General features: G+C 45.5%; 1 protein-coding gene across 1 annotated transcript in view; it reads left to right on the plus strand.

The window, feature by feature from the left end:
- The window catches only part of Kif5c (kinesin family member 5C), a 157774-nt gene extending 140116 nt beyond the window's left edge, over positions 1–17658 (plus strand). Inside the window, exons 24-26 of the mRNA XM_036183832.1 lie at positions 1423–1639; positions 2676–2786; positions 16556–17658. Of these exons, the coding sequence (XP_036039725.1) occupies positions 1423–1639; positions 2676–2779 (321 nt within the window). The 3' untranslated portion in view covers positions 2780–2786; positions 16556–17658. The remainder of the gene's footprint in view (positions 1–1422; positions 1640–2675; positions 2787–16555) is intronic.
- Positions 17659–17913: the final 255 nt, after the last annotated feature.

The raw sequence follows: 17913 nt of genomic DNA on the forward strand, positions 1-17913 counted from the left end.
TCAAATTTCATATTCTTTATATATCTTTCTGCTCCTTTTCACCACAAATCTAAGAATAGTAAACAATAACCATGACACAGCCTGATTATTAGACTGTCTTGATATTTCTGCCTCAAATCAATTAGTCCATTGCTTTTGAATTTAGCCCTGCTCAGATTTTCAGGGCAGAGATAGAATATGGTTAGATTTTTTTTTTTTTCCTTTTTGCCAGAATATAACTTGACTGGTTTTTAGGTTGGTTCACAACAGGGTCCGTATTACTCATGTCACTTCATGAACCCAGCCTTCAGTGTCCAAACTCCCACCAGACTAGTCCACAAAGCTCTGCCCATGGCACCTGCAGGTCCACCGCAGGGCTCTTCCACACCCCCCTGTAAACTTCCTCCAGTGGTGCCTTCCCACTCTGGCTCTCTGGATTTGTTATTGTTTTCATTTCTGTGGCTAAAACCCTGCAAACACAGGTCAAGGGAAGATGGCTTTATTCTGTGGCTTAAGGGTGCAGTCTCTTAGGACAGGAGCAGCACAGTGGGAGAATTGGCTTGTGCCTGTGCAGGCAGAGTTTGCTCACATTTGGGTATTTCAGGAAGTAGAAAAGATGAATACTAATGCTCATCAGGCTTTCTCATTTTCCCTTTTTCTTTACCCCGGGACTCCAGTCTAAGGGATGGTTCTATCCACACTCATGATAGGTCTTCCCTCAGTGAAACCTCTCTGAAAACATCCTTAGAGAACATATCTCTTCTTGTATGTGATTCCAAATTGGGTCATTTTGACAATGGTGGTTAACTGCCACAAAGCTCTAGTGAAGAGTCAGTGCATTTTAGTGGGTACTGTTTCTAAGTGACTGTCTCACTGTGACCCTTTCATTTTGTATATGCAACTCCCAAAACTTGGAGTGGTTCAACCACTTATAGCAAGTCAGATGGCAGGAAAGGATAGCGCTAGGGTTGGAGCATACCATCCACCTAGTGTCAGCCCAGTACTACTTAATTATGGGTCCTAGCTAAAAAGGAACAAATAATACTAGCCCATCCCTGTCTCCTGTGAGCCTCTGGATATGTTGCAGAGCTGGGTTTCTGCAAAAAGATCTGCAGAGAACTCTGGAATGTGCCAGACTTTGAATTATTTCTCAGCTCGTGCATACATCTTCGAGTAATAAATTCCTCATGGTCCCTTCCCTCCCCAGTACACACTCAAAGAGAAAATAAGTCCTGTCCCAGAATAAACATGTCCTGTGGCTGAATATGGCTTCTACCTTTTTCCATCCCCTGCATTACTGCTCCTAGTGAATCAGGGTTACGTGGGTCATCAAAGACAACCTAGTAAGGTAATTGTTGAGGTGCTGAGCCAGGTTGTCTCTCTTCTTGCATGTCTTCCTCCTGCCAGCCTTGCTCAAAACTGCCTTCTTTCTCTTTCCTGCAGCTGGTCCGCGACAACGCAGATTTGCGCTGTGAACTCCCCAAGCTGGAGAAGAGGCTGCGTGCTACTGCCGAGCGTGTCAAGGCCTTAGAGAGTGCGCTGAAAGAGGCCAAGGAGAACGCCATGAGGGACCGCAGGCGTTACCAGCAGGAGGTGGATCGCATCAAGGAGGCTGTTCGAGCCAAGAACATGGCCAGGAGGGCACATTCGGCCCAGATCGGTATGTGTGGCCCAAGGTTGGGAGCTACAGCGGCCCTTCTTTAGAATGTCTCTGAAAGGATATGGTAGAGCCTGTGCGACTCGGAATTCCTGGCACCCTGCGTGTTTATCCTGGGAAAGGATGACATCTGGGCACCACTGTCCTCCTGAATGGACCTGTGGGTAGTGTGTTCTTCAGAACTGACTGCCCACTAAGCCTCACCAGCCAGCTGTGCTGTAGCTTTTGGCTGTAAACCGAGGCACATTCTTGGAACTAGTGTAATGTACGAATATTTCTCAGCAGGATCCTGAAGGAGACCATCTGTCTGCCTCAGGGAAAGCTTCTTGCAAGCACTGATTTGGAAATAACTGGAAAGGGCCAGGCTGGCAGCATTGAGCTGGGATGTTGTTGCGAGCTGAGCGGTGGCCTGAAGTTCGAGCCCCCAGGGCTATGGAGTTGGGCATTTTGCTTGAATAGGAATGGTGCTTATGGCTGCTGCTCCATTGTAGATGCTAGGCCAAAGCCAGGAGAATGAAGGGACACAGGTGTTCTTCAGAGTTGTTTTTAATCGAAACCTCTCTAGTACCATGTAACATTATTTCCCATCAGATATTGTTTTTATAGCTATATTGTGAGCTAGAACCTTTGTGTTTCCATTCTTCAAATCCTATAGATTAGTGATATATTGAATTCTAGCCCTTTGAGAGTCTACTGAAAATTGGGGCCCCCTTTCCTAGGAAACTCATCACAGGTGGAATTCTTGTGAAATCTCCAGGGAGCTATGGCTTTACTACAGATAAAACCCCAAGTCCTGTGCTTCTGATTTCCATTTATTTATTTATTGCACACTTAAAAATAAGATGACGGATAAATTAGTGTTTCCTCCCTGTCCCCTGAATTATGTGAGTGCCCTGAATTTACTAACTGTACTTCTCAAAGGCCAGACCTCCTGTTGGCAGAAAGGTCTAGGGGTGTAGATAAGCAATGCAGTGTTGATAAGCATTGTGACTAACCAGTTGCTGATGATACCATTCTCTCTCCTTTTTCTGGAATATAGCCAAGCCCATCCGCCCAGGACATTACCCGGCATCATCTCCAACAGCTGTCCATGCCGTCCGAGGAGGAGGTGGCTCTTCAAACCCTACTCACTACCAGAAGTAAACGCAGAGTGAGTCCTACAGTCTGGAATGTTTTCTCTTTGCAGCAGTCCCGGGTTTATTTGGAGGCAGAGCCCTCTGGCTTCTTCAGAACCCCACCCCAATCTTTAGCCACATTGTCTAATAGAAATAAGTCCAGCTCTGTTCTAGGAGAGGCCTGGGATCTAGACAAGAGAGAACTGGGCCTACCTTCATCAACATAGAGAGCGATAGGGTCCTCTAGCCAAGGGACGCTGGGGTTGGTGGAGCTCTGAACCAGACCTGGCCTAATCATCTCTCCAGATGAGTGCCTCATCTGAATTTTCTTTGGTCTGTGGGGCTTTCCTCTGCCACTGTATTGACAAAGTCAGATAGCCGTAGGGGGTGGCTTTTATTCTCAGGAACGGAATAGAAAGAGTCGGTAACTGTCATGTTTTTGTACTTATTGTGAGGCTTGACAAATGGGTTTTGAAGAATATATGATTTATATTCAAGTGGCCTAGACCCACTTTTCTTAGAGATGGTGATCTGTGAGCTCTGGTTCCTGCAACCCATATGCTCAGCTTTGCTTGGACAGCCACAAAGGAAAAGTAATCTATGTTTGAAAAGAGAAAAGGGAAGAACCAAGCCTATCCTTCCTAACTGAATAGGTTGGGCTGGCAGGTAGACAACAGAGCGCCAGAAAACCTGGTGCAGAAAAAACTCAGACTTCAAGTGTGTAGATGGGAGGAGATGATCATGAATGTGGCTCCTGGCCTCTGAGCCCTCACTAGGGATGCTAGCTGACAAGGCGGGTGAGCATGTATCCAGTGATGTCTTGATGATGAAGAACAACGGAGGAGAACCCCGATTTATCCAGTCCATTCTGAATCAGAATATAAATGAATGGGTGGGAGCAGGTCCTCCCACGGGGCACAATGTAAGCCTCAAGAAGGGTGCTTCTGAAGCTTTTTTTATTTTTGGTTTTTCGAGACAGGGTTTCTTTCTCTGTGTTGTTTTGGTGCCTGTCCTGGATCTTGCTCTGTAGCCCAGGCTGGCCTCGAACTCACAGAGATCCATCTCGTTCTGCTCTCAAGTGATGGGATTAAAGGCATGTACAACCACCGCCTGGCCACTTCTGAAGCTTTACACAAACAACAAGGAATAGTTCAGGGCCTGGTCAGGTGAGCAGAACCAGAGGCAGGCCTAGGTAGTCTGCACTGGGACAACACACAGGCAATATCACCATATCTTCAATGAGCTTGCAAGTGAGCCAAACTGTGCTTCTTATCTGAAATAAAATTGAATTGGCTATTACTGAATTGGTTTTGATTGCATATTGTCAGTAGTGAGGACAAGATCTGAAAGGTAGGCATTTTGGGCAGTTTAGCACAGAAAAACCTTAAATCCTAATGGAGCCTGGAGGTGGAGATGACGGGGGTAAGGTGGGGTGTGGTGTGGTGGCAGAGGGTTTACTTAGCATATATGGGACCTGGATTCAGTATAACATAACAATAAGAAAGATGCCAGCTTAGGTAGGTGGAGGCAGTATCTTGGACCACAGGCCAGGCTACTGGTGGGATGGAACATACCTGGGCCTCTTTGTTTTTACCAAGAATAGCCAGTGGTTTTAATATCCACCAAAATGTAATACCTGCTTCCCTGTAGTAACCATGGCTCACATACAATAGCAGTTTGTTTCTCATGGGAAGGAAACATAAGGGCTGGGTTGGAAAGGTCCACAGAGACCACAGAAACCCAGACTGTAACCCAGGCTCACAGTCCTTTGTGGGTGCCTCCTTTCCTCACAGTCACCTCATGGACCCCAGAATGACTTCTGCTAGACTGTGAGCCTCATGCCTTCTTTCCAAGAGGAGAACAGGGCAAGACAAGGTTCAGCAGCAGCCTCCTTTAGGTGGTCTCCCTTAGAGGACCCATGAAAACTGAAGTCTGCATCCACATGACTGGATCAGAAGCACATGGCCACATTGGAGGCTAGGAAAGGCAGCTCTTTAGCTGGGCACTTTAGTACCCCAAAGGGGAGTTAGGCTTTATATTACTGTGACCATAATCTCAGCATTTGAGATATAGAAACAGGAAGATCAGAAGTTCAAGGTCATCCTCACATCCTCAATTATATATTGTTCTCTTCTATCTGGACAAGCAGAAAGCCCATCTCAAGACAAAATTCAGAACTGGTGAAGGTTTCAAATTCTTCAGAGAAACAACCATAGCAGTTCATTTCTTTCTTAACTCCGTGAGTTGCAAGTGGTTTATGATAGCTTGAGCTGATATTGAAGCCCCTTTATAGCATGTTACCATCCTGTTCCCATAGCTGGGTGCTTCCTGTGTGTACCTAGTAAGTTTCAGGGACTTCCTGAGATGTGTGAATTGTTTATGTCCTAAACATTAAGGAGCTTCCTTCCAGGATGGGAATGTTTCAATACAGAGGAATTTTCTATGCAACATTCCACACCTTCCTCTGGCTCTTAACATTCTTTCTCTACCCTCTTCTGTGATGTTCCCTGAACCTCAGAGGAGGAGACCTAGATGTCCAGCTCAGGCCAAGCATTAAGCTACTGTATCACATGAACAGTTGTTCTCAGGAGCTTCCCTGGAGGTTATGAGTTTCTGTGGTGTGCCATCATTTGCTGAAGGAGGTTTCCCTTTATGGCCAATTTCTGAGAGCAACAGTGAACCACATGCATGTGCACAAATATTTAGAAGGCACATTATATCGATTTAATAAAACCCTGGCAGCTGCTTTTCCACTGGAGCCTGCAAGCATCCCCAACTTCCCGTACCAGATATCAATTCCCCTCTATAAAGAGGGCTTTAAATCTAATAGGAAAGCAGTCGGTCATACCCCAAACCATCTATGCTGCTATTGTACCTGTAGTTACATCTTGCTTGGCATTTTGATAGTGTAGCATGCAGGGTCCAGTAGGACTGTTGGTGACAGTTTAACCCTTGCTGCCTGCAGGGCACCTCTCTGCATTCTAAAAGCCAGCCAGCAGGGAGGAAACTTCCAGTTCAGTCCCAGCCTGACTTCTCTATGTTTTGATATCAAGGCATGCATCATCTTGCCAGTAAAGTCTCACCATTTAGTTCTGGCACAGAACTGGCAACAGTGCCAATGGCCTTTTGCTTTTTTGGGTGGGTGGGTGGGGTTGAGGGAGGAGTTGAGGGATAGACCTTCTCTCTAGTCAACAGCTCCTAGAGAGTTAGGCCACTGCAGTCTCCGAGACTTTTTTCACTGCGATTCTGTGAGAATCTTTTGGCTTCTAGGAGCATTCTCTCCTGCTTATACAGGGTGCCTTCATTTAAGCTCAACATCTGCCTTAACTGCTCTTCCATATGCTTTCATGGATCTGTGAGATGCTCAAGGGTTGACGTCATACAACAAAACCTCTTTACAGAGTGTGTGCAGGACCTATGAAGGACCATTGTCATCCATTTCACGTAAATGCCAGTTGGTCTTGAGCAGCTAAGGACACACTAGAAAAGAAGTCTTAACAAGACCTAGTACTGTATGAAAAGATCTCATCACATTTATGAATTCTTTCTTCAAAAGTACAATGTTAGAAGCTGGGCATGGTGGCACACTGCTTTAATCCCAACACTCAGGAGGCAGAGGCAGGTGGATCTCTGTGAGTTCAAGGCCAGCCTGGTCTACAAAGCGTGTTTCAGGACAGTCAGGACTGTTACACAGAGAAACCCTGTCTTGAAAAAATCAATCAATCAATCAATCAATCAATCATCAATCAATCAAATAAAAGGAGAAAAGAAAAAAAAAGTGCCATGGTGTGTATAGTGGTGTGGATGGGAGACACTACTCCCTTTAGCCCTCTATAATCTACAGACATTTCCCTTGAGCCATCCAGCCTCCTCATACTGCTGTTGCCACAGGGCTGCTGAGTGACTCTTTACCTGTGTTGTTGTCAGTGAGGCCGACTTGTAGGCTTAGAACAAAGGGCTGCACTCTCCAGCTGCTGCTGGAGGTGGCTCCTGGCCTCAGACAGCTTGCAGAGTGGCACTGGGTCCTTGTCTTTTCATCAGCCTGGACCAGCTCTACCTTAGCTCCACTTTATATCGTGGACTCTGCTCACCCCAGGTCAAGTTTAGCCTTTGTCATGTGATTATTGGGTCATTTCTATCTTCTGGGAACTACTGCTCAGGCTTTAAAGCCATTTAGAAGCTTGCTAACACCACATGGGGCTAGCACAAATCTTGTTTCACTCGCTAGCCCATGCGATCCCTAGTCTGTTTGGCCTTCTTTTCATCATCTCTTGATTGCTGTTGTGTTTTATGAACCCAATCTACACACTGACTGTGTTGTTTAGATCCGCCAGATCTTCCCTTACATCATGGAGGTCACATCTCGCTATGGTGCTCAGCGAAGCTACCAAGGCGCCATACTATTCCTGGGGTGCCCATTGAGTGAGTGTCTCTTTAAACTTTGACCCAGTGAACTAGGTATCAAACACTGCCCCTCTCAAGCTGATTGTCTCAGTGACACCTGTCCTTCTTCTATCATCTTCTGGCCCCTCATATTCATGAGAACCGCACCCAGTGATAACCTAAGTCCAAAGGTTCCTATGAGCTGGTCCATCAGACATGGTTCCTCATGCTGACAGTTCAGGTTCCCTGGCTTTTGTCTCAAGTGGGAGGAGTAGTTACACTTCTCAGTTCCTTCATTACTACAGCACTCCGACTGATCCCATCTGCACCCATGTTCTATAGTCTCACAAGCCAGGCTGTGACAGCCCCATTTATGGTTAGAAGCTTTTCCCAGTTCAAGGAGCTGATCGACAGCTACTTCCTGGTTATCCTGGTCTTGCATTGGCCGTTTTAAGGCCCACATCTACTGAGTCATGAATTTCCTTTTCTCTGTATTAGTGGTCAGACCTGAGGGCTGTGGGTTTTTTTGTTTTTGATTTTGTTCATTTGTTTGTTTTTGAGATAGGGTTTCTCTGTGTAGCTCTGGCTGTCCTGAAACTCACTCTATAGACCAGGCTGGCCTGGAATTCACAGAGATCTGCCTGCCTCTGCTTCCTGAGTGCTGGGATTAAAGGAGTGCACCACCACCACCTGGCTCTTTGTATTTTTTAAAGTCACTTTTACTTTGTTCTCTTCTTCCTTATTAGCTGACTTCCCCCACAGGCTCCAGCCTTTTGGATCCCAGAAAGGACTATTTAACATAGACTGTTGAGTTCTCATATCCATAAGAAGTGGCAAGACAATACTTCTATGTCACCCTCCCTTCTCCCCACTTTCCTTTCAAAAGTGGGCTAATGTGGAGGCAAGCAGTTACTACATGTTCTTTCCCTGCTTAAACCAGCCAGCTCTACCTGGGAAGAGAGCCACGCCTCATGTCTTTTCACCCATACCAGGGGCCATGCTGCTAACACTATAACCAGTTCATGACCTCATCTCATGTGTTACTTTCAGAGTCTGTAACACATTATTTAATCCATCAGCTCTTTGGAGGCCTCCCCTAGTCATGAGGTAGACTCCACTCATCAAGGATTCATGCTCCCTCATACCAAGCAGAGGAAGAAGGCCACCCTGGGCTTCCCCACAAAGATGGGGAATCCACTAGCAGGCAGCGTGGCCTTGGTTTTATGTCCTATCCCAAATCTCATGAAAAACTGCAACCACCACTTAACAGCAAAAAGGCACACTAACCCATACCACATAGGGAAAGGGAGCCATGTTAGGATTTCCTTTCACAGAGATCAGCCTCAGTTACATGTCTTAACAACCATTGCAGGGGCCATGTAACCACCCCTCCCCCACGCTTCTTTGGTTTGTATCCATCCCTGATTAGGTACCATTTATGTTGTGTGACATTATTCCTGGAGATGCAACACAAAGAAATATCTTTTCATCTCAGATAAGGAACCAGTAACGAACCAAAGTAATGATTACACCAAAGTCCAACTTGGTGAATCAATGAGATTAGTTAGGGTTACTTGCAGGAACAAGGACGACTCAAAGACAGCTGTATCATTGAACATCCACTCTAGCTGGAACCCTGGGGCTCTCTGTATGACTTGTAGGTAGCTCAGCAGGTGGGAGACTCTCCTTTGTAGTCCTTACTGCTTGCTGGGCTAACCCGGCTGAGGTAATGGGGATGCTTATATGCCTGATCAGTTTCAGGGACTTCCTGTGGGTTGCTTACTTCTATAGTCTTAAGGATAGAATTTTTCAGTTTGGGGGAAATTGTTCCACAGTAGGTTGGCAGGAGTCTGAAGCTCTGCAGAGGCCAGAGTCAGAATGAAGACCCCCAGATTGTGTTTAGGATCTGATGTCTTAGAGAGGGTCCACAGAGTAGAGAGGGAAGTGGAGGGTGGGGACAGGTAGACCAGCCTGAAAACTGACAAGTAAAAGGTCATAAAAAGGAGGTACAAAAGGGGAAGGTCTGAGTAGGGGTATGCAAGGTCACAGGGTGACAGATACTGGATGATTGGTGAAAGCCAGATAGTGGTGATCTTGGGTAGCTTTAGGAGAGTTTGTGTGGAACTGGATGGCTGGTGGTGGTGGAGGTGGTGATGGTGGGTGGTGGGAGGTAGTGGTGGGCAGTGGATGGTGGTAGTGGTGATGGTAATGATGAGTGGTGGGAGGTGGTGGTGGTGGTGGTGGTGGTGGTGGTGGTGGTGGTGGTGGTGAGGAATGAGTCAGAACTATGGGGCTATATTTGATGGGAGGCAGAGATAAGGAGAATAGGTGCCTTTCTCTTAAAAAGCAGATGATATTAGAGCTGATTATTAACTTGGGGTATCCATACAGCTAAGGTGTCAGGGGTGGAAGTACAGGTGCAGCAAGAAGGCAGGTGGGGTGGGCAGAGAAGTTGAACTGCCCAGCAATAGACCTCCTTTCTCAACCAAGTGAAAAACAGGTTATCAGCAGGGGTGGAGGGGAGAAGGGCTGAGAATAGAGAAGGTGTGAAATAGTCCTCTCAGGCAGTGTGGAGTGCTTGTTTGAGGCTCCACACTGAACGTAGACACCCAGTTAAATATTTATCCAGCTCTGGTTCTGAGGGCCCTGGAGATAGCTCCTTCTCTTGGCAATTCTGGCATTCCAATGGGGACTTGTTCAAAAGTGTCCACCAGATGGCGCTAGGTGGGCATTGCTGAATCCTCACCTATTAGACTTGGAAAGCACATTTGTCATTCCCCTCCTCCGTGTGTGTGTGTGTGTGTGTGTGTGTGTGTGTGTGTGTGTGTGTGTGTGTGTGTAAATGTATATGGAGATACATAAGTATCTCCATATATAGAGAGAGAAGGGGAGATATTTATTCATCTCTCTCCCTTATATCTAGACCAGTAGTTCTCAGCTTTCCTATTGCTGTGATCCACTAATACAGTTCCTCATGTTATGGTGACCTCCGACCTTAAAATTATTTTCATTGCTACTTCATAACTGTAACTTTGCAACTTTTATGAGTCGTAATGTAAATATCTGTGCTTTCCAATGGTTTTAGGCGACCCTGTGAAAAGGTTGTTTTAACACCAAGGGGTCATGACCCACATGTTGAGAACCATTGATTTAGATGGTTACATTTTTCTCAAATATGAATGACAAAAAATATTTCTAAGGAATAAAATTCTTACACATCCCCCCATGTTGATTGAACTTATTTTATTATAATACTTAAATGTTTATAAATCCAAAATAGTATACATTTCCCGTTCTTACTCTTGAACACAGCCATTTTAAAGTCAAAACCAACTTAGAAATTATATTAAAACAAAACCACAAATCACAAATCCAAAACACTTAGCCTTAGCATAATTTAATAAAAGATGAGTTGAGTTTTCATTGAAAATGAACAGCAGAGTACAGTATGACCCCCCGTATGCCACTGTTACAGTCATGTAACGTGACTTACATGAGCCGTGACCAGACTGAGGTATCACACCCCTTTTGTTAAAACTACAGCCCACCTCTTCTTGTGCTGGAACGCATCGTATCAGTTCCCTACTAAGCAGCTAGTTTGGAGACAGTTGAAGTCAGAGAAAACTTGAGCTGTAGGTGTGTGAGGATATATTGGTAAGCATTGGTAAAATGTTTGATGCCATTTTGGAAACCACAGTGGTAGATGCAGAGACTCATTTAGCGCTTGGGAAATATATTTAATCAAGCAAATCAGTGGTTTTCTGTTCTGGTTTCATGTTTTGAGGCATAAGAAAAGCACTTTGGCAGCCACCTCCACAGCCTGTCAGGATCCCCTGGTTAACATGGCCCAGAGGAGCCTACTTCGACCCTCTGCCTCTGCTCCACCCAACAGTCCCTGGATTGGTCACTGTCCTTGAAGGGTATCTGTCCTATTTAGGTCCTACTTCTTCAGGATCTCTAAGGTGAATAGACTTGTGAATTATCAGTATACATAGCACCTTTAAATTCTTGGATAATGGGATGGAAATGGATGTATAACGAAGCTCTGCCTGTGTTCACTGCCGTTGGCTGTCTCAGTAGTCAGCTGTGCCCAGCCTGAAATCCTGACCCCTGCACCTCCTCCTGCATGGACCTGGGCCCTGCCCTGAAGGACCCATCTACTTGGAATGCACACATTACTTTCTAGTCTCATCCTAGTACACTGGGCTTGTGCAAGGGAGATTCTAGATGTGCAGCTGAGATGGGAAATGCAGTAGTTCTAACACACTTCTCTCCCGTGTGTTTCCCTGGCTCCCAGTACCTTCACACACCCTTTCACCATCATTACAAGGAAGCAGAAGCCCACTTACAGTGTGGGCATGTCTTCCTTTGATTGGAAGAAGCTCCAGTGTCCTCAGGGACCCCCCCCCCTCCCCCCCCCCCCCCCCCCCCCCCCCGCCTTCTCCACCGCTTGCCTCCTCCATCCAGGCAGCATGGAGTTTCCCCACTAAGCATTTGGCTACTACTACACAAGGCCCTTCCTCTTAGGACTTGGGCTGTTGGCCAAGCTTCCGGAGAGGATGCTCCTTCACTCTGCTCTCGTCTGTGTCTCTGACTCCCTTTCCATCTGTCTTGCACCATTGTTAGGATGTCCCTTCACTGTTGCTCTTTCTTGGTTGTGACACTCCATCACAAGTAAATTATCTTGTGTACTCCTAAGATGTTCACATAGCTTGCCATCCTCTGCAGAAATGGGGTCACACTGCACAGGGAGGATGGCCCAGATGTGGCTGTCATCTTAGCCCCTGAAATTGAGTCTTACGGTGGCATATAGGGATCCTTCAGACAGAAGTAGCCCCCCTCTAAATCTCTAGACCAGTCATAGTACTCTTCTAAAATCCTAGCTCTTGGTGACTGGATGATCTGTATTAGTTAGGATTTTTATTGCCATGAAAAGATACCATGACTGTGGCAACTCTTATAAAGGAAAACATTTAATTGGGGTGGCTCGCTTACAGTTTCAGAGGTTCAGTCCATTATCATGGCGGGCAGCATGATGGCATGCAGGCAGACATGGTGTTGGAGGAGAAGCTGAGAATCCTACATCTTGCAGACAACAGGAAGTTGACTGAGGCACTGGGCAGTATCCTGAGCATAGGAAACCTCAAAGTCCACCACCACAGTGGCATGCTTCTTCTGACAAGGGCATACCCATTCCAACAAAGCCATACCTCCTAATAGTGTCACTCCTTATGAGATTATGGGGGCCAGTTACATTCAAACTACCACATGATCACAAAGTTCATCCATTAGAGGAGCCCACTACAGCCAGAAACAATGACCAGACTCTGAAGTGGTGCTGGTTCACTTTGGTCTGAGTTGGGCTCTTACCCTCTGGCTAAGTCCCTTTGTCTTTGTGCCTATGTGTGACCAGCACCTACTTACGGAGTCCTTTGAGGATGAAGTGTGTCAGTGTGCACCTAAGGATTAGAGGATCTGTGGGCACAGACCAGACATTTTTTACAAGTTATGAGAGTAAAAGTACAGGTTCCCTGGAACCGAGGCTGGACCACCTTTCCATAGTCCAGGCAAATGGTAAATTCAGAGGCAGACTTGTTCAGTGTGGCCACATCAGGAAAAAGAACAAATGAGGTCTACTAACCCCAAGTCTGTCTCAGGGCACGTGATGTAAGCTTTACATTTATCTACAGGGAGAATGGGGAGGGGCAGGGGGCAAGAGGCACGTACATAGTTGGGCAGTGCTGGTGCAGGTGCAGTCTGTTTATCATTGTCTAAGTTCTGGTTCTTTGGGGGTCTGCAGAAGCCCTTATTGCTGGGGTAGGAGGTTCTCAGGAGGTGGTTACTTCTATTGCTATATTCATACATATATGTATGTATGTATCATATAAACATTTAAACAAAAACATTAAATGAATGTTGCATTTAAATAAGTTACCATAGTGACTTAAAAAGAAGTTTCATTTTTAATTTTGTGTATGTCTGTGTATGGGAATGTACAGAGGCCAGAAGAGGGCATCAGATCCCTTGGAGCTAGAGTTACAGGAGGGTGTGAACACTGTGGGTGCTGGGAACTGAACTCTGGTCCTCTGCAAGAACAGTATGGTTCTTAATCACTGAACACTTTTTTTTTTAAATTTAACTATTATTAAATTAACTTTTAAAAAAAATATTTATTTATTTATTTATTATGTATAGAGACGAGGGTGCCAGATCTCATTTCAGATGGTTGTGAGCCACCATGTGGGTGCTGGGAATTGAACTCAGGACCTCTGGAAGAGCAGCCAGTGCTCTTAACCTCTGAGCCACATCTCCAGCCCTAAATTAACTATTTTTACTTGACTGTGTGTATGTGTTTGTGTGTGAATATGTGCATGTGAATGAGTGCAGGTATAAATGACATTTTTAGGGAAAGATTTTTTTTTTTAAATCCTTAGTTAATTGGCATTGCTCTACACTTTTGCACACCTCTTTGATGTCTGCTCTAATAGAAAGCTGCCACTTCTCCAAGCTGCTTCTGCCTCCTCTGTTTCTCTGCATAGCCTCAGCTGGAGTATATGAAGAAAGCAGCCGTCCTTGTTACTTCAGAGAAGCATCTTGGCCATTGCACAGTGACGCACGGAGAGTTTAGAGTTCTTATATAGGGATCTGATAAGACAATATGGAAGAAATTAAAAAAAGAAAACCAGAGGACTTAGCAAAAATCTGACCTTCACAGTACTGACTAATCTTACAGCACTTGTGAGGCTGGGGTCTAAAGAAAAAAGAAGAGGGTCTGCAGGGACCAGGACAGAGGTGCCTGCAGTGGCTGGTGCTGGTGACTTGGAAACTACCACCTAGAGGACAGGGGGAGACTTGTTGGCACCAGGAAGTGCTTGCTTCAACAGTCTGGGTTATGTATTTCTCCCATTATAAATGCGGAACAAAATTTTCCCCCTCTGCTGCAGATTCCACCAGGGTGATAAGCGAGGTGTAACTGGTAATTCTTATAAATGGGGATTGAGCTATAAAAAGGCAAAGGGAAAGATAAAACTATGTACTGTTTGGATTAAGCTTAAATCTACTGCAAGCAATTTCAAAAGCCAAAGTCGAGGCTTGGAATCTAAATACTTCTTGCAAAACCATTATGTATATAATTAGCTCCTTTAGCCTTCTCCACCCCTTCTAAAGCAAGGTAATTCTATTTCCTTCTAAATCTGGTCACACGTTCCCACTCTGAACTGTTGGCCTCAGCCGGGCAGAGCCTCAGGTCAGTGCACTGCCTGGTCTCTTGGTCTGGTCCCTTGTAACGGTTAGGTGAGTGAGCACCTCTTCCACAGCGTTGGAGAGAAGGCCGACAGAAGCCGGTGTTAGCAAAGGAAATGGACATTCGGGTAGGGGGAGGGTGGATGGAGATACTCTAGCTGACCCAAAATGATCAGAAAATTTGAGTGAAGGGGAACACCTCATTGTAGTGAAGAAAAGACGCTGTTTACTTCTGCGTTTTCACTCAGCCGCCTGTCACATTCCACCTTTCTCACTGCCCTTGAGGTGATTACACTAAGCAGGCTGGGCCTCCTTTGTGCCCCCCACCCCTACCCCACTTTTTTCAAGCTGTTAGCCCAAACGTGCTGGATCTTGTACTCAAGGAGAGTGGGGGGTTTGAATGCCATCTTTCTCATGGAAATCTCATCACTTCATGGTCTGCTGGAGTTTTTGAGGTGCGCCTTGGCGTTTGTGTGCTGAATACTTCCTGTGTCAACATGGGTTGCCTGCCTACACTGTGTTGTCCCATAACCTCACAGTGTAAGGCACGCACCCAGCCTCCGCATACACAGGAAGACCAATCCCCTCTGCCCAGGGCGATGAGACCTTTGGAAGAATGAACCCTTAGGTGAAGTAGGATCTCTGGGCTGGTGTTGAGAAAGCCTTCCTGTTGGTTTTCAGCTCCAAGTGGATTGTGAATGACAGCCTCATTCTGCACTCAACAGGGAGCATGGACTCTCTCAAGAAAGGCCGATTGTGAAATATGCCCTCCCTACCAACTGTTTCTTCTTCCTGTAGCTTCTAGGAATTACAAGATTATCATCAAAGGTTGTTTACGTTCTTTGTAATCCGGCAGGGTTGTAAGCATGGAAAATGACACTGAATGAGATTCCTGCATATTTGCTATGTGCGGCCAGGAGGAATGGGCATTCTTAAAAAAGTATGACATGTCCTCTCTCCTGCCCAGTTTCTCTTCTGTTCCATGTTCCTCTTCCTTTTTTGGTCTTCATATACAATTGATGTTGTGTTTATTTACACAAGATATGTGATGCTGCTTACAGTATTATAAGTGAGGAGGCTGAAGAGAGGCAAGAATAGGTAGCAACAGTATCCTGGCAGGACGGGGAGATGCTGCAGGGGGGCAGCAGTTTGGATTGAAGGCTAGAGGTAAGCAGGAAGTACAGTGTGTCGGGTTATGGCGGCATGTTTAAACTCAGGAGAGCAGATGAGTTCTTCCTGGTCTCTTTCACATTTCCTGTTGTGCCACTAACTTTGGTTTCGTAAGGATGAGGCTGTACCCGCCCATCACGTCCCCCACCTCTTCCACCCTAGGGTACCAGGAGCTCTGCAGGAAATTCACAGGCCAGAATACAGGCCCCCATGATGCTGGCAGGAATTGATTCTTCTACGTTGAGCTTACTAGAGTGAAAGGTAGACCGCTCAGGGCTGGCTTTCAGTGAAGATTGGTCCAAGACTTCCATCCTGGGGACCTGGGCAGGATTGGATGGACAGACCTCTCGTGAGAGGCAGAGTGAACTGGAAGTGGGGTTGCACTGAAACTTTCATGACTCCACTTCAGTGAAACACACTTCCAGATCAGCCCCATTTTGTGGACCATCTGGGTCAGGACCAAGCCTGGCCTGCCTGGTGATGTCTGTGCTGGTTAACAAGTGATGTTGTCAGATTGTCCCTTAGGGCCAGAAGTGCTTTGTGCTAGTCTGATTGCACACAGCTTCAGAACGCATTGACTCTTGGAAGAGAATATAGAGACATTGTTGGGACAAAATACTTAAATCTAGCTATATCATCCATTATGTTAGCCAAGTCCCAACTGAGAAGCATTGATAGTGAAAAATAGACTCCAGACTGCAAACACTCTCAGGGTGGGATGGAGTATGTAGAAATCTCTCGGTAGCAGTAGCATGGTGAAAAATAGCTCCACATGTACATATTGAAGTAATATTTTAATATTAGCTACATAAATGTATTATTAAGATGAAAGTTTCCTTTCATTTTTAACTTACTAATGCAGACACTGGAAGAAATAAAATAAGTGGATCATACTATATTTGTATTGGACAGCTCTGCTCTAACCATCTAGACTGAAACAAAAGGGCTGAGGAACGAATCTCTGCTGACCCCTAACTCCTGTGTTCTCTCTTTCATTCTTTTTCGACAGATATGACTCCACGTAGCATGAAAAGGACTATATTAGTCACCGGTTCCTTTATTTCCCTCTCCTATACCGTTTCCATTTCTTTTTACACTTGCTTGCCCAGCCATCTGTAGTACACCAGATTCAGGTGTTTGAGCTCTGTAGAATTTGTGTGTACAGATCCGTGCTTGGATCCTTCTCCTAAGATCTGGAAGGAGGTGGTCACAAAACACCCACTTCCTGCTCAGAACCATTCCCACTTGTGGCCTCCAGGGTCTCTGGAGGCCCCTGCTGTGCACTGACCCATTGGAATGGAAGGCGCTGCTGTGCCAGCTGTGATTGGACAACCAAGTACTGTGGAATCAGTGACCATGCTCTGCCTCTACTGTCTGGTTTCCTGTAAAATAAACACATTACTTTATATTTTTAGGGAACAAAAAAGTGCTGCTATAGGGTTCAAATTTTCATTCTGAACACTTTTCCAAAAGCAACCCCAGAGAGCATTTTAAATATCCGGGTCATATCTTTGGATCTGTAAAATATACCTTTTAGTACGGCACCTGTTCAAATGCAGAGCAGACTTCTTCAAGGCAGAAAAACAGTTTGACAGTAGCAGTGTAGAATTCGCTCATTCAGACACATCTATGAAAAGGCGGAGAGTCATACAATTCACCTCCGAGCTGCTTGCTGGTGAACCTGCAGTGACTAGTCTCTGCCAGCCCAGTGGTTTGAACATCATTTCTCTAGAAGTGTTGGAAATGCTGCAGAATTGAATGAGTAGAGATGGAGAAGCCCTCTGCCTCACACTGCTTCCTCCCGATCCCCTGGAACCTGCATTGGGATGGCCTCTTTCTCTAGCAAATCATCATGCACTTGAGGAGATGTTCCTAAAGAAACCCAGCATCATTCCAGTAGTTGGAAAAGAATTCCCTGCAGGGAAAGTCATAAATGAGATCTGTGCCTGTCTGTGAATTCATTTTCACTGTAACCCATCATTGCAGAACTGCTCATTTGAATTTCTTTGGCACCAAATAGGCTTTTTCTTCTTCTAGGCACAGTTAGGGAATGGAAAAATCAGTATAACTGGATTTTTTTTGTTTTTGTTTTTGTTTGTTTGTTTGCTTTTGTTTATCGAGACAGGGTTTCTCTGTGTAGCTTTGCACATTTCTTGGAACTTGCTTTGTAGACCAGGCTAGCCTTGAACTCACAGAGATCTGCCTGCCTCTGCTGTAGTTATTATTTTATTCAGATCCATGAATCTAAGAGTTATTCTCTTACTTCCAGCAGGGCTTACTAAAAGAGTCAATTGCCAAGTAGGAGAGTTTCGAGGGAATCTGAGAGATTTAAGTACATCAATACTGTGTGCTGCTATTTGTTTTCCT

The sequence above is a fragment of the Onychomys torridus genome, chromosome 4 (assembly GCF_903995425.1).
Source record: "Onychomys torridus chromosome 4, mOncTor1.1, whole genome shotgun sequence".
NCBI lineage: Eukaryota > Metazoa > Chordata > Mammalia > Rodentia > Cricetidae > Onychomys > Onychomys torridus.